At 39.9% G+C, this 14,367-nt stretch overlaps 1 protein-coding gene across 1 annotated transcript; it reads right to left on the bottom strand.

Annotated features, from left to right (window-relative positions):
* Window positions 1–3,024: 3,024 nt before the first annotated feature.
* Window positions 3,025–13,995, bottom strand: MRAP2 (melanocortin 2 receptor accessory protein 2). The gene is made up of 4 exons (XM_041480415.1): window positions 13,925–13,995; window positions 10,587–10,736; window positions 7,735–7,834; window positions 3,025–3,440 (listed from the first exon to the last, which is right to left on the bottom strand). The coding sequence occupies exons 1-4, from the start codon at window positions 13,959–13,961 to the stop codon at window positions 3,089–3,091; spliced, it is 639 nt and encodes a 212-aa protein (XP_041336349.1). The 5' UTR covers window positions 13,962–13,995; the 3' UTR covers window positions 3,025–3,088.
* Between the last annotated feature and the right edge of the window lie 372 nt (window positions 13,996–14,367).

Raw genomic sequence — 14,367 nt, 5'->3', positions numbered from 1 at the left:
AAGATTATTTTTTAACAGGTTATATATTGCCCTTTCCCCTGAGGCAAAATATGTCTATTATTAGTTAAAAAGGAAAAAAAGGAAGGACAGCCTTAAAATAGCTGCTTTTGAAAACTGCAGAACACTTTTGTGTTTGCCTTTGGCTCTGCTTTGAGGCAGAGCAAAAATCTGAATCAGACCATTGCTGCCACAGTGTCTCCGGAGTGGTGTGGGAGCTCTACAGTGGGGACTGACAAGTTAATTTTCTGAGAAAAGCAGCATGAAGACTTCAAGTATAGAAAGGAGATAAGATGAAAAAAGTAGATCTGTCATAAGGAAAGAACAGAAGCAGAACCCAAACACTTAAATAGCTTTACAGGATTAATACATGCTTCAGAAGGATATTAACTATGCAGTTCAAATATGTTGCAAGTTAAGATGGAATAATCTCTGGGTCATTTTATTAAGTACCTTTCATCTAGGCATTATTCCCAATATCCATACACAAAATGCTTCCTTTTTCTTCCCCAAAGTAGTAGTTATGTACCCAAAGAAAAGCCACTGAGATTTAAGGTAGCAGAAGAAAAGCATAGGCTAGCCTACAGGGAATAGCAGTGTCTTCTTTTTCTAAAACCCCATCTGCATTATTTTGAAATTCCTGAGAATTTTTCGCCCCCAAGGGATTGTGGAGCGGTGGAACAGATGGCCCAGGGAAGCAGTGGAGTCACCATCCCTAGAGGTTTGAAAAAGCCATGTGGCACAGGGTGAGATGATTTAGCTGGGGACTTGGCAGTACTGAGTTAATGGTTGGACTTTATGATCTTGAAGGTCTTTTTCCAAGTGAAATTATCTATAAAATGTAGTTTTAAATGGCTTAAAAATACCCTTCATTTCTCAGTTGCGAAGGAGATGGATTCCACATAGATTTGCCCTTCCTTCAAGCAGCATTGCTGTTTTCAAGCACAAGAAGGGAAAAAGTAAAATAAAAATAATAGCTCAAACATTACTGAAGGCAGCTCACTCATCCAGAAATCAGATATAAAAGCCTCATTTAGTGCAAGTCCCACAATGTGTTAGCAAGAACGATATTGAGCTTCAAACTTTAACCATCAGATAGCTAATAGTACTGAGATGCCTCAGCAGGAAGTAGATGCCATATTCAGAGACAGATTTCCCAAATTTAGGAAAAGGAAAGTCCACACCTACAGCCTTCATAGTTGTAGTTATGTACTTTGTGTGAAAGAAGGCACCAGAAACATTTTACTGGAGCTGTGCATTGCAGGTCATGGAGCCGTGCTCATTCAGAACAGGGTTCATTTCAGTCTTTGGGAACTATTTTCAGCAATAACCTGCTAGTTTTAAAGAGTCTCTGCTTTAAGTGTAATCCTGTTGCTTTAAACGCTAGCAAGTCCTGCAAAAAACACCTTTGAAAACAGGAAATTGAGCTGTAAGTGGTGTGTAATAAGGGCACAGGACACAAAAGCAAAAGATGTTTCCTTGCACTCTTCCTACACAATTTGTATTCTTTAAAGCCTCAACCCATTCACTCTTTTTCCTATTTGTAAGGTGAAGAAGGGGTTAATTAATCAGCATTTTAGTGACTGAAGAATGTATCAGCAGCTCTCTAAACTGGAACACAGATATGTTGGATACAAAGCATGTTACTTTCAAGAAAATCCAGTTAGGCATGTCTGGAATCCACTCTTTTCATCTCAATTAAGAACGTCGTGTAGAGCATACTTGAAATCCAGCAAAGGGTTTGAACCTGGTACCTCTGCGTCTTACATGCTTGCTCTAAAACCATTCAGTCATTAGTTCTGAAGAAAGCTGAAATACAATTTTAAGTATTCTCAAAGGTTCAGAACTTAATTCCATCCCTAAAAAATAAAGATTGAAACTGTACCTATTCAAATCCTTACCAAATCTTTCACTGGAGAACAGCTGGGGTTGCAACACTCTTGCACTTGAGGACAAAAGAAGATGAAGCAAGGACAGCTTAGCTATACTTTTGGAGTTGGTCCTCTCAGCTCAAAGCCTGCAAGCACTTCACTTGCCAGTGAGTAAAGAAATGACCTTTTATAAAGGCAAAAGCATAGGAAGGCTCAGCCTATTAGCGACATATGACACCAGCTTAATATACCACCACTATTTTCATGTAGTAACTTTATTGGCAGAAGAAAAATAGGGGTTTTATTATTTCCTGTGATTTAGCTACTGAATCCTGTAATTACCAAACTGGAAGTTCACATCAGCAATTAGCAGGGAAAAAAAAAAATGAAATAGTCAAATCACAGTTTGTGTGTGTGTAGAATACTAATTCCATGTCACCATGGGCAGCTGCTGAGGTGTCATTCTGAAGTATAATTACAGGCACCAATTTGTTTTTGCTCAGCAGCAGGTGGTGATAGCATTTTGTAAACACTGTAACCGAACAATTGAATTTGCAAGGTATTTCCTCTTGAAGCTTTGTAAATTGGGTTTAACCTGCACCAAAAAGCAGTTAGGGATCAGAAATTGAAGTTAGTCCCAAGCAGGTATTTATTGTGGTGCTCAGCTCCAGGCATCCTTATTGGGAGCAGCAGAAACTACAGAACATCCCCAGGGGCTGTTTATTACTTTTTTCAGTCTTCTTTGAGATTTACACTTTTCTTGGCCAATGAATTTTCACAGACCTCCCACTGCCAGGCTCCATCCTTCACTATTCTTGTAAATTGTTATCCTTCAGAAGCTGGTCATAAGTAGTCGTTTAAAAATGAAGAACAGTACAAGAAACAAAACAAAACAAAACCAAAAAAAAAAAAAAAAAAAAAAAAAAAAAAAAAAAAAAAAAAAAAAAAAAAAAAAAGCAAAAAGCAAAAATAATACTGGAAGGTTTAGACCATAGAAGGCATCAGAATAAAGCATTCAGTGTCTTACTTCTTGTCTAAACCGAATTCTATCAGTGCAGCCAGTCTTACATACAATAAAAAGCACAGGTGTGAAATACCTTCTGTCAAAAGAGCAGGAGGCCAAGAAAGGCTTCAAACTGGACAACAATGGGGATGTTTACCTTAAAGTAAAGGATCTTTCAATCAAGGATCCAATGTTAAGATTGTGTAACTAGTTTGCTTTATAAAAGGATTGGTGGCTCTGAGATGAGGAGATCATCCTCACCTAATGAAGAATTCTGCTCAGTGTTCACAAAGTTAGGAATGTTAAATTTTGTAAGACAATGCAGGTCTTCCTCAAACATTCCACTGCTCTTGGGAACCTCCTGGAAGTGGGTATTACTCTCCAGACTTGGACCTTTCTGACTCGCTTTTTCTTTGTTCATATGGTCCACTTCATTAATGCAGAAATGGAAAAGTGACTGGGATTCTTCAGCCATTTGGTGAGAAAAGACCCTCTCAGACTCCAAAGGTCTTCCAAAATCTGCCACAAAGCTGTTCATGTGAAATCTTTTTTCAGGAAGCTCTGCATTGCTATGGAGGAACAAGAAAAATACAGTAAACACAAAAGTAGAACTATTTGAATTCTTATCAACAAGTTTGATTTCAGCAACCATTATGATCAGGAGAAAAGGAAACCCTGCAGTTTATCTACCACAGACTTTTAAAGCCAGCACTATTTATTCTTTTCTGCTGAAGCAATTTTAAGTCTTCATTTGTCATGACAGTTTTCCGTGGGAATAAATTAATGCCAGCACTCTTAAATGGCACTTCTAGTAATCAATATACTGTAATAATCACCTCACTGAATGAGTTTATAAACACTCTTGATTTCAAGTAGTAACAATTGTTATAAATGGCTCATAAGAACAGTTTGAGAAAAGTCCTTGCTAGACAAAATGCTTCTGAGGCACAGGCAGCACTGCTCTTACTGAGGGCATTGAGTGTTTGCTTGTCCAGACATCAAACCATCTTTTCCGCTGACTTCAATCAATGACATCCAGGTTTCCAAATTAGAGGAGTTGGAACCAAAGACTGCTTTAAACACTGGCAGTCTTAGCAATCCAGGCAGCCCAGAAAGGATAGTTTAACATGTTTTTTGGCAGTTTTCTTTATAAATCGTATCTCAAACCAGCATCAATCTGCACGGACTCGTGTGGGAGCCATTTGCAGCTGGGGGTGAGAAGAGCTCAAGCTAGATAGCAGTTCTATAGATTCATTCTTTGTCAGTCTGAATTTACATGCTATCATCACAAAATGCAAGTTATTTGCATTTGGAAGGCAGTAGAGGTATTCAGAGAATGAGCAATGAGACATGTTCTGAGAATATGAATTTTGTTAAGAACTAATAATTCAAACAGTTTACATCTGGAGATGTAGCAAATGACGCTGGAGTCAGATAATTGGACACATAAAGGTCCACCCAGCACTGAAGAGTTTTCAGTGTAATTTCATTTCCTCAAGCCTGCAGTAGGAGATAAGTGCCTCAGATGGCATCTTCAGAAATCCACCCACTAAAATTTTCACAGAATACCTACCATTAGTCTTTCAGGCACAGAGTAAAGATCCCTGCTTCTCAAAAGCTAATTTACTTCCCTTACATGATGGGGGAATTCTGCCCTCACAAAATCACTTCCACTAGCCTAGGAATCAAAGCAGTTCTCTAGTTTGTCAAAACTGTATTGTCTCACTCTGCATTTCAAAGTGAACCAGGTAGAAGAATAACATTAAATTGATGTAAGACTGATCAGTAACCAAGTAATAATCTACTGTATACACAGCAGGGGGCAACAGACTGGAATAATTCTGAACTGACAACTGACATTTATGTATGCAGTAAAAAGCACCACTCTGAGTTTAAATTTCATATATAATTTGGCAAATTTGTCCCAAGAGTTTCTAGGTAGTGTTGTGGCACGGGCAGTAGAAGTGGCAAATAAGCACAGAAAGAAGGACAAGCACTGTAAGCCCAGGAAGAAGTGACTGCAGAAGAAAGTTTAAAATGCATCCACTACAAGAGTAGAATTACTTCATAGGTGTGGAAAGTGCTTCGTAATCCAGTGAAGTATGAAGGAGCAAAGGCTGACCATGCAGAGGGGCACACAAGCAACACAACAGCAACCTAATCTTAATGGAAGATGCAAATAAATTTTACAATGACCCAGAATATTGACGATATATGATGAAGCATAAAACTGTGTTCATGAGCAGGGAACACATGATCTAATATACAGTGAAATTTTTGGATTTTGAAATTCACGAACACCATCTTTAAATTTCAGAGCAAAATTTTATTACATTTTTTTAAAACTAGACTAGAAGCTTGCATAGTCTTGCTCATTACAATCTGCAAGATTTCCTCAGCAGGTATCTTTTCAGAACACTCAAGAAAAGCAGCCTCAAAAATCCCAGGTCAACTGGGATCAACTGATTTCTTAAAAAAAAAAAAAATCAGTTAGCTAACATTTACTGCTTTAATCTTTTATACAAATAGGTTGCATGATGTCTTGCATTTGTTGCACAAATATACTCTTAAGGACATGTTCAAATGCAGAAACAAACATGGCATGCTTTCCCTCTCCTAGTGATGAATGTGAGCATTTTTTGGAAATTCAGATATTGCCAATTTTTTTTTTCATTTGGACAAGCTAATGTTCCACACATACTTATATATGCAAATGAACAAAAGAGAAATGCAACAGATATAATTTCCATACCTCATTATATTTCTGCCAGTCCCCATCTATATCCTGTCCATTCTGGTCTGAGAATGTACCTAATTCTGAACATCTTGTGTAATTTTGAAAAGTACATCCTATCATGGCCTTTTATGTTGAGCCAAGAAAAATATAGTAATAGAAAAAAAAAATCAGAGTATTCTACTTTGGATCCATCCATCTGAGCCCAGATACACTTAATCTCTCACATTAATGGTACTTTAAAGAACAGCCAAATAGCCTTCCTGAAGGCAGAGACTTCATCCATCAATCAAGCTGGCTTTCTCCCAGGACCTGGGAATCCCGGTAACATCTATTTCTAAAGGAGGGCTCAAGGCAGCCCACTAATGAAACACCAAGCCATGAAGAATCCAGTCAGGCATGGAAATAGAAGATGCAGGCAAACTAAAACAAGTGGTTTTACAGGCAGCTGTTCTCCAGTTTTTATACACATGTATCAAAAATAAGAGAACCCAACTGTATTCACTGCCCTTAGCATATTCCCTGAGGATCCATGTTCAGTACCATGAGCATTTCATTAGCAAATGTCAAAAAACCTCAAAATTTGTTAAAGGTGCCAACTCAGCATGCATGGCAAGCACTCAGGCACACAGCTCCCAAAGCTGCAAAGAGATCTATAACAAATACAGAAAGGAATAATTGGCCTCGCTCCAGCAACTGAAGAAAAATTATTATAAGGTGTAGAACAGAAGGGACTTCTGGAAGTCTCAAGAAAGGCAAGACTGAATTCTGGTTACGTTATCTGGATGTAGAAGATGACCAAAGGTGGACATTTCACCAACTCTTTAGGACACTGCTCAGAGAAAATTGATGAAAAAGCAGAAAAATTTGGGAGATGTCAAGCAGGCTCTGCTACCTGAAAGTAAATTTTTACAAGTGTAAAAATTTTTGGCAAATATCCGTTTTAAATTCTCTCTATATATGTATTTTGGACTTCATTACTTTTTCCCCTCTCAAATCATCCACATGGGATCCAGACTCATGCTCAGCTAATAAATAAGATCTTTGTGAAAAGGAGGCAGCACACCAACAATTACAGGGATTTTAAATCTGTTTGGGAGCAATGTCTGGCTACTTCATAACAGTCTGTAGGGGAAGCAAAAATACCAGCACAACAGTTCTGGTAAGCTGGATTCTTCTGACTATTTTCTTCTCACAGGAGCACACTTAAGGAGCACAGAAGAGGCTCAGGATGTACATCAGCCATCTCTAACGTGGCCTGTCTCTGAGATGTGCTATTACACAGTTCCATGGAGAGCCAGTTTACATGTGATTAAATAGCAAAGGGGCTGCAGGAGGCAGGGACAGGCTGCTTTAGGAAGTGATAAGCAGCAGCAATTGCCTTTTACAATCAGCTTCTCATCATTGCTACCTGCCTGCAAGCAATCTCACACTCCAGAGAGGCTTTTTATTTCCACTTTATGGCACATGAGCCTGAGAGCAGATGTGGGTTCAAACTTTCTCAGGGGAAGGGACACTGGCAGCCTGCATCCTCTGCAAATGCAGATAAACCACTGAGGCAAGGCATGGTGTGCACATACTTATCAGCCAGAAAGAATAAAAAACAGGACTTTCAAGGGACCCTGGCTTTAAAGAAATGTTAAGTTGGTCTCTACTTCAGCATTCATTGCAATTTCTCAGCAGAAACAAAGACACTCAGGTCTCAGGGGTTAAGGGAAGATTTTGCAAACACTACCCAAATCTGTCTTTGGACTTGTACACACAAACATTTAGAAACCAGCCAGATTAAGATGTTCCTTAATTCAACATCTGCACTGCATTTCATTTGTATCTACTCTGTTGATATTCACAGTATCACTCCATGAAAACTTGAGCCTACTTAGAACCATCCCACCTGTTTACAAAACAGTAATCTAAAGGCACCTGTTTGGCAGCCTACCCAAAACATCCTTTTAGAATGAAAATGCTAAGATTTCTTGAAATGAGGACAGGCTGCACTGTTTCATAAGAACAGACTATAACAAGATGGTACAATGTCAGCACTGTCACTGCTTGTTTGGGGGCTGCAAGAGCCGTGGTGTGCCACAAATCCAGCAGGCTGGATTTGTTATTCCCGTTTTCAGACTCACTCTTGATGTGGTGCTCCTGTCTTCGTCAGCAGGGTCAGGACAAAAAACATGAAGATGACAAAAACTGCAAGACCAACCCAAAATCCAATCACAATGGAATCTGGTGAAAGAAAAAAAAAGGAAACAAGATGATCAATATTTTACTTGCACTTGCAAAAAGTTGCCTTCTACAGGCAGCACAAGTGCAAACCCAAAACAATTTGCAGCTTATTTCTGGGTGACAAAGAGAAGGGATAATCAAATTTATCTTTATCTATTTTTAAACAGAAAACTGTCATTGAAAATCTCATTTTGAGACCAAATTTTACTGATATCTAGACAAACCAGAGAGTAGATAACAGAGGGAAGATAATTCTCTTGGTAAGTAAAATAAAAGGAGCTCCCTGTGTGATGCCAGGCCTATTTCCAAGCATTGCTTTGGAACTTCAGTGCTAGAACTAGGAAAGAAGGATTATTTGATTTTCCCCATATCCTCTGTCTCTGTAGAACTGAACTCCTGCTCTTTTAAGTTATTTCTGCCCCAGACCATTAAGTTTCTGGACTTAAATGGATTTCTTTGACAAAGTATCTTTAGGAAGACCTTTTAGTGGCAAGACAGAGGGTTCTGCAAGAAACAGAACCACAGATAAAACAATTTGCTACTTCAATAAATATCAATAGCCAACAAATACCAGATATTTTTGAATAATTTTCAATTTGGGTTTCCAACTTAAGTGCAGAAAACTGCAACACAGTGTCAGAGGAGCACAACAGATTTAGACAAAAAAGTCAAACCAGCAGTTAATCAATAGAAAAGCAACACTGCAATAGCCAAATACAGCAGCCATTGGGAAGAGCATGGCTTTTTGCTTGTGTGCTTAAACTCTATCTGCTCTTCTCATTTATAGCAAATGGACTGCAGGCAATTTGCCAGCACTACTAAAAACAAATCTATGTCCACTTACAATTTCAGGGTGGATCCACAGCTGCTCAAAGCTGTTCAGAGTTTCCAGGAACTTGATTTAGAGAGGTTCAAGTGGAACAAAGATATTTCCAGACACAATCAACTGATTAGCATGGACCAAAGTTACAAAGCACCAGCACTTGGTATTACCTGGCCCAGGACCCATCAGCACTCTGGGGTTTTTTTCACCTGTCATTTCAGTCAGTTATTCTTTACTTATACAAGTATTCAAAACTTCCACTGTAGAAGTTCAAAACCATTGACATACAAACATTCAGGCAGGAAGGCTTGGCCAGGACAGGAATCCTTTCTACCCTTACTTCTCATTACACAGCCACTACCAAGCCTCAGAGATCCTCACTGCCTGTAATGTCTGACCCAGTGCAGCAGGCACAGCACAGAACTGTTGCATTTCCTACAGGACTAACTAAAGACACTGAAAAAAACAGGAATCAGCTATCCTACCTGGTGCTTGACCCCAGCTGTTAATCACACTCCCACTGTGAAATATCTGCCACGCTAAAAGGCAAATGTGGAAACTGGAAATCAACTCAAACCATTCTCTCTTTCCCTGCAAAGTCAAAATGCCTGCTGCAACTTGAGATTTTCTCCCTGAGAAAATACTTTATCACAATGAAGTCTCTCCTTAATCCCTTTCTTAGGTAAGCTAAGGAGGTTAAGTTTCAAGTCTCCCACTGCAATATTTATTGCATCTCTCCTATGCCTTATCTTCCCCTCTCAATACCTTGTGTAAAGTAACTGGTTTGAATATAGATCTCTGTGATGGAGGGGAAGGAGATTTTAAAACCCTTTTCTGTTTAAAGCATTCTGCCATGAGCATTCTTCTGTAATTCCACATATTATGTGCACTAAATTACTTTCAGAATCATTCTGTAAGCACAGCCTGTATTCACTGGTTAAATATATACCTTACCTTCCTAATACAAAATGGCTCATCCTGCTGGACTTTGTAGTACCTGAAGATTTAATCTAAAAATCAATACTCCCTTTAAAAAAATTTACCACTTAAACATTTATAGCTACTAGTACCTTCCAATTAGTCACACATGCTTGGATGGTATGCAGCTGCATTAATTCCCAGAATGTAAAATGCAATCAAGATGACCAAAAAATATGCACATAGTTTATTGCAATCAAGCTGAAAAACTTAACTAAAAGGAAAAAAAAGAAAATCAAGGCTCCAATAAAGTACTGCTCCCCACAAAAATCACACCTGCTATTGTGTGCTGAATAACAAGCCTGTTTTGTGGTTGGTTCGGCATCCCTGCTCCCAACAGAATTCTTAAGTTTACTGAGCCTAATGCTACATCTTCCTTGCTTTATTGTGCCTCCTGAAACACTTCCAACCCTCTGATGTATAAATTACATTGTTTGAATTTGTTTAAAATTCAAGCAGGTATCCTGAGCTCTCTTCAATGGTTGATTTAGGTCTCACTCACTTCAGTGGAAATTATTCAAACCTACTAAATTCTAAACACTTATTCAAAATTCACCATACATAACCCAACTTTTATTCAACAAATATGGTATGAAGGACATTTATACTGCCCAAAGTTACAAATACATATTCATAGGATACTTGTACATTTTCAAGTTGCAGTTTTGGTCTTCTTTTTCTTCATAATACAGACTCATAACATCCTGGAAGCAGTTCCAAGTCCTCAGATCATTGCTACCTAAATTGCCTCTCACTAACATTACTGAGGCTTCCTCATTTTCAAAAGCACAAAAAGTGATTTTGTTCTTATCTCTGCCAGTCACAAGTATCTCCTGGCTATCTTAGGAATTAGGAGAGAAATGTTTTTGTACAACACTGAGTCACAAGTGAAGAATAGGAACACGTAGGCAGGAAGCTGAGCTGCATGAAGTGTGTCTCTGCTGAACTTACACTTATGAGCCTTCAGACCTTCGAACGACACTGGTCCATACTCATAGTACTCGTAGTCCCAGGTGTAATCAGAGTTAGACAAGGCCTGCTGGGAGGTTCTGTTAGAGATCAGCCTCAGGGCAGACATCGTGCACCTCAGCAAATACCGACCTGTGGATATGAAATGCGTTAATGGAGACTACACCTAGCACAGCTTTTGGTTTTTGTTCTTTCTCATCCATTGGATCACTGCCTCATCAGACAAGGCTATCCCATCCCCTCCCACTCCTTCCCCTCATTACAGACAGACTCAGGGGATCAGTGAAAGGCAACCAAGATGTTTGGGGAGCTGAAGCACAGGAGGCAGGAGAGCCTAAGGGTTTGTTCAGCCTGGAGAAGGGACAGCTGCAGGGAGACCTCAGCGCTGTCTTCACTCAGAGGATTCAGAGATGCTGCTGCCAGGCTCTTCTCAGAGGTGCACAGTAAGAGGATAAGAAGGAATGGACTAAAATTGGGCAAAGAAATTCATATTAGATAAAAGGAAAAGTTTACCTGATCTAGTCTAACATGCTTTGAGCAGGAGGTTGGACCAGATGACCACCAGGGGTCCCTTCCAACCTAAATTTCTCCGTGCTGATAAATGGGCTCAATATGCCACTACAGAAGGAAAACAAAACAGGAGTGATTTCCCTCACAGATTAACAAAAACTGCAAAGCCACACTGAGCATCATGAAATTATCTTGATAGATATCTCTGTCATTACCACCATTCTGTACTAGAGCCTTGCATTTTGCAGAGTAATTCTTTTCAGAATATGAGACAGTTTTGTGCACACCAAAAGAAAGCACATCTCTGCACAAAACATGTGCTGCAGTGCTGGAGTCAGGAAATCCAAATTGAAACATATTTCAAAATACTTTTTGTGAAAGCAAGCTGAGCTTTGGGTAATTCTGGATTCAATTAAAACCCAGCAGGACTGACTAACACTTCAAGTGCTAGGAGAGCCATCAAAAAGAATGAAAAATCAGGCACAAAATAAGAAACACTTTCACTCAGGTAATATGAACAGCACTTCAAATTTGTAAAATAGTTCCTTCTGCAGCTATTTTATCATGACCAAATGCTGTCAGTAATGCCTCAAAGCAATTTTAAATAAGTAGTATGCCTGAAAAAGTAAACTTCACACTTAAATACAATGTTCAGAAATTTAAACACATAACAAAAAATTTGACTAGCAAGTTATAACTCTTAAAACAATAAATTGACCTTTTTTTAACCCAAACCAATTTAGTTTTCAGAATGAGCAATCTGACAGCAGGAAAGGTAGGTAAAGGGGTGGGCTGGGGACAGAAGTGACCAACCCCATTCTTGGATCAGGATAAGAAGCTTCACCACATTATCCTCACCCTCCCCTGAGCCATTTAGAAAGCCTCCAGCATTAATAAATAGCCTGAAGCACAGAGGAGGAGGAAAAAAACATGGATATTGTGGACAATGCAGTTCAAGGCTGAGGATGTTTCTCATCTTGTGCTTCCAACACTTTCAGAATGGACAGAGAGAAGGAGGTAAGTCTAACTAAAGTGCCTGCATTGGCAGTAAAGTTGCTCCTTGGCTTTTCCATTTTTTCAAATTAAAGAGAGAATGTGTGATTAAGCTTTAGGTATAAGTTTTCTTATTTTAATCAATTAAAGCAACTGCTGCCTCTGGGAGAAGGAAGTGGCAGAGAAGACCCCAGGATCCCTGTCCTAGTTTGCTCCCATCTCAGCTCTGTCAGTTGTTTATTACAAGGCTCTGTGTTTCGTTTTGTGATGAAACATGGAACCACACAGGGCTCCCACCATCTTTTTTCCCCTTTTCTCCTCAACGTTTTGTTGATAACATGTCTCTTGACTACATTGACTAGTCCTGTTTAAAGGTTGTTTTTCTGTTTTATAACTTTCCAGAGAAGCCTTTCATTTAAATATTCCTCACATAGCATCACTTATGGCCATTGTCACCTCCCTCCTTTTAGTATTGCAAAAGGAGAGGAAATCCACTTGTAGAAAACTTCAGAATATAGGAACAATCTGAAAAATGTTGTTTCTTCCCACCTCAATGAATCCCTGTGCAGATGGGATTCATTGGGCCACATGCAGAGCTCTCTCCCACTCTAGTCACTAGTGTCCATTTATGATTTATGGGGAGGATAGCCACTTCCAGGACACAAAGAATCTGTCCCAGTACAGCATTAGGTTAGGTTTAGAAGCTCCAGCTTTTCACCACTGACTTCATGCATGTGGAGACTTGCTTTCACTGTAGACAAGCCACTATCAGAGGGAGAGATGCTAATGAAAAGTTGCCAGCACTCTGGCTAATCTGCACTTTGAAGGATATATAAATATGCTTCTAAATCAACCAGCAGGGCTAAGCATAATCACTGTTCCAAACCAACTTTCAGCTCACTTGTAAGCTTTGTCTGTCTGAATACCTCCAAAAACTCAGCCTCGAACATGTGAAAACCTTTTATTCTACTTTAAAAGCCAGTCTAACACGGTGGTACAAGGACAAGCACAGTGAAAGAAGTGGCTATTTAGACCTTGCATCTCCTGGGAAGAGCAAGGCAGGCTGAGCTGGCACAGTAGCAGCCTGTCAGGTGCATCTGCCAGCTGCAGCAGGTCATGCAGGGATTCAGGTACGAGGTAAGCACTTCTAAGAAGGAATTCCTCCAGGAGATGCTCTCAAACACTCTTTCTGTCAGACACAGAGAGCCATGATTCAGCCCGTAGCTCCGGAGCTTCACAGGGACCTCCTCTAACTGACCTGGCTGAGGGTTTTTCTGGAAGGTACAGGAGCCTTTTGAGGCAAACATGAAAGCCTCTCTATTGATTTTGATGTGTATGGATGTAGACAGGCTTTCCTCACTCCAGCTCTCTTCTTTCAGAAGGAAGTCAGGAACAAAAAGCTTCACTTTGATTATTCGAGAAACCCCAAAGCAAGACTGTGTTCAGTGCTGCCAACCAGAAATTTAGGCAGGTCTGCATCCTGGAAACTAAAAAGGGCAAGTGCTCAGGGCTTTCTTCTGGAGCATTGGGTTGCTCTCTGCAGAAAAATGTAACCAGATGTTCCCCATGGAACTGCAACTCTTGGAGTTGAATTATGCCTTCATGAGAACTTGTTTGTAATCTGTGTGAAAGTTTGTAAGGTCTCAGCTGGCCTGACAGCTGCCAGTGGCACCTGGGCAAGCTAGCTGGGCTGTCTGTGTTGGCATAAAACCCACACCCTGGAACAGCAGCTGCAGGATATCAAACTCTGTGCAGCTGGACTATTTTCTCCAATCTGGACATCACTGATACATTACATGAGGTTCTCAGCCACTTACCCTTCAAAATGAAAGCAGAACTGAACACACACCACATCTGCAACACAACTTCATGGCTTACACCACCGAGACCACAAAGGCATATCTGGTTTTGCGTGTGCCTGAAACTGTCCTTGCAACCAGCAGCAACTCCCTCCGAAGCTGACCTACCTGCACAAAAAGAAAACCATGTGGACTGTTTATGTACTGTTTGCTTCTGGAGCAAGAGAAACCACCAATATGGTAGACACACAGAGCTTGGTGAATTTTCAGTCACAAACTACATGTATTTTCCACATACTTCTATTCTGCTTAGTGCCACAGAATCTAAGCACTCAATGGTTTTCAAAAGAACAAACCATTGTCCGCCTGCAAACTCTGAAGATCCCAAGACCCAGACAGGGGAAAAAAAGAAGGAACATTTCCAACTGTGGGAAGTCCCAGGCTAAGAAAGCTTATCACTA

The sequence above is a fragment of the Pyrgilauda ruficollis genome, unplaced genomic scaffold (genome assembly GCF_017590135.1).
Source record: "Pyrgilauda ruficollis isolate IOZ18807 unplaced genomic scaffold, ASM1759013v1 scaffold51, whole genome shotgun sequence".
Taxonomy (NCBI): Eukaryota; Metazoa; Chordata; class Aves; order Passeriformes; family Passeridae; genus Pyrgilauda; species Pyrgilauda ruficollis.
Note: the sequence above shows the minus strand (reverse complement) of the source record. Positions and strands in the feature narration are given on the sequence as shown.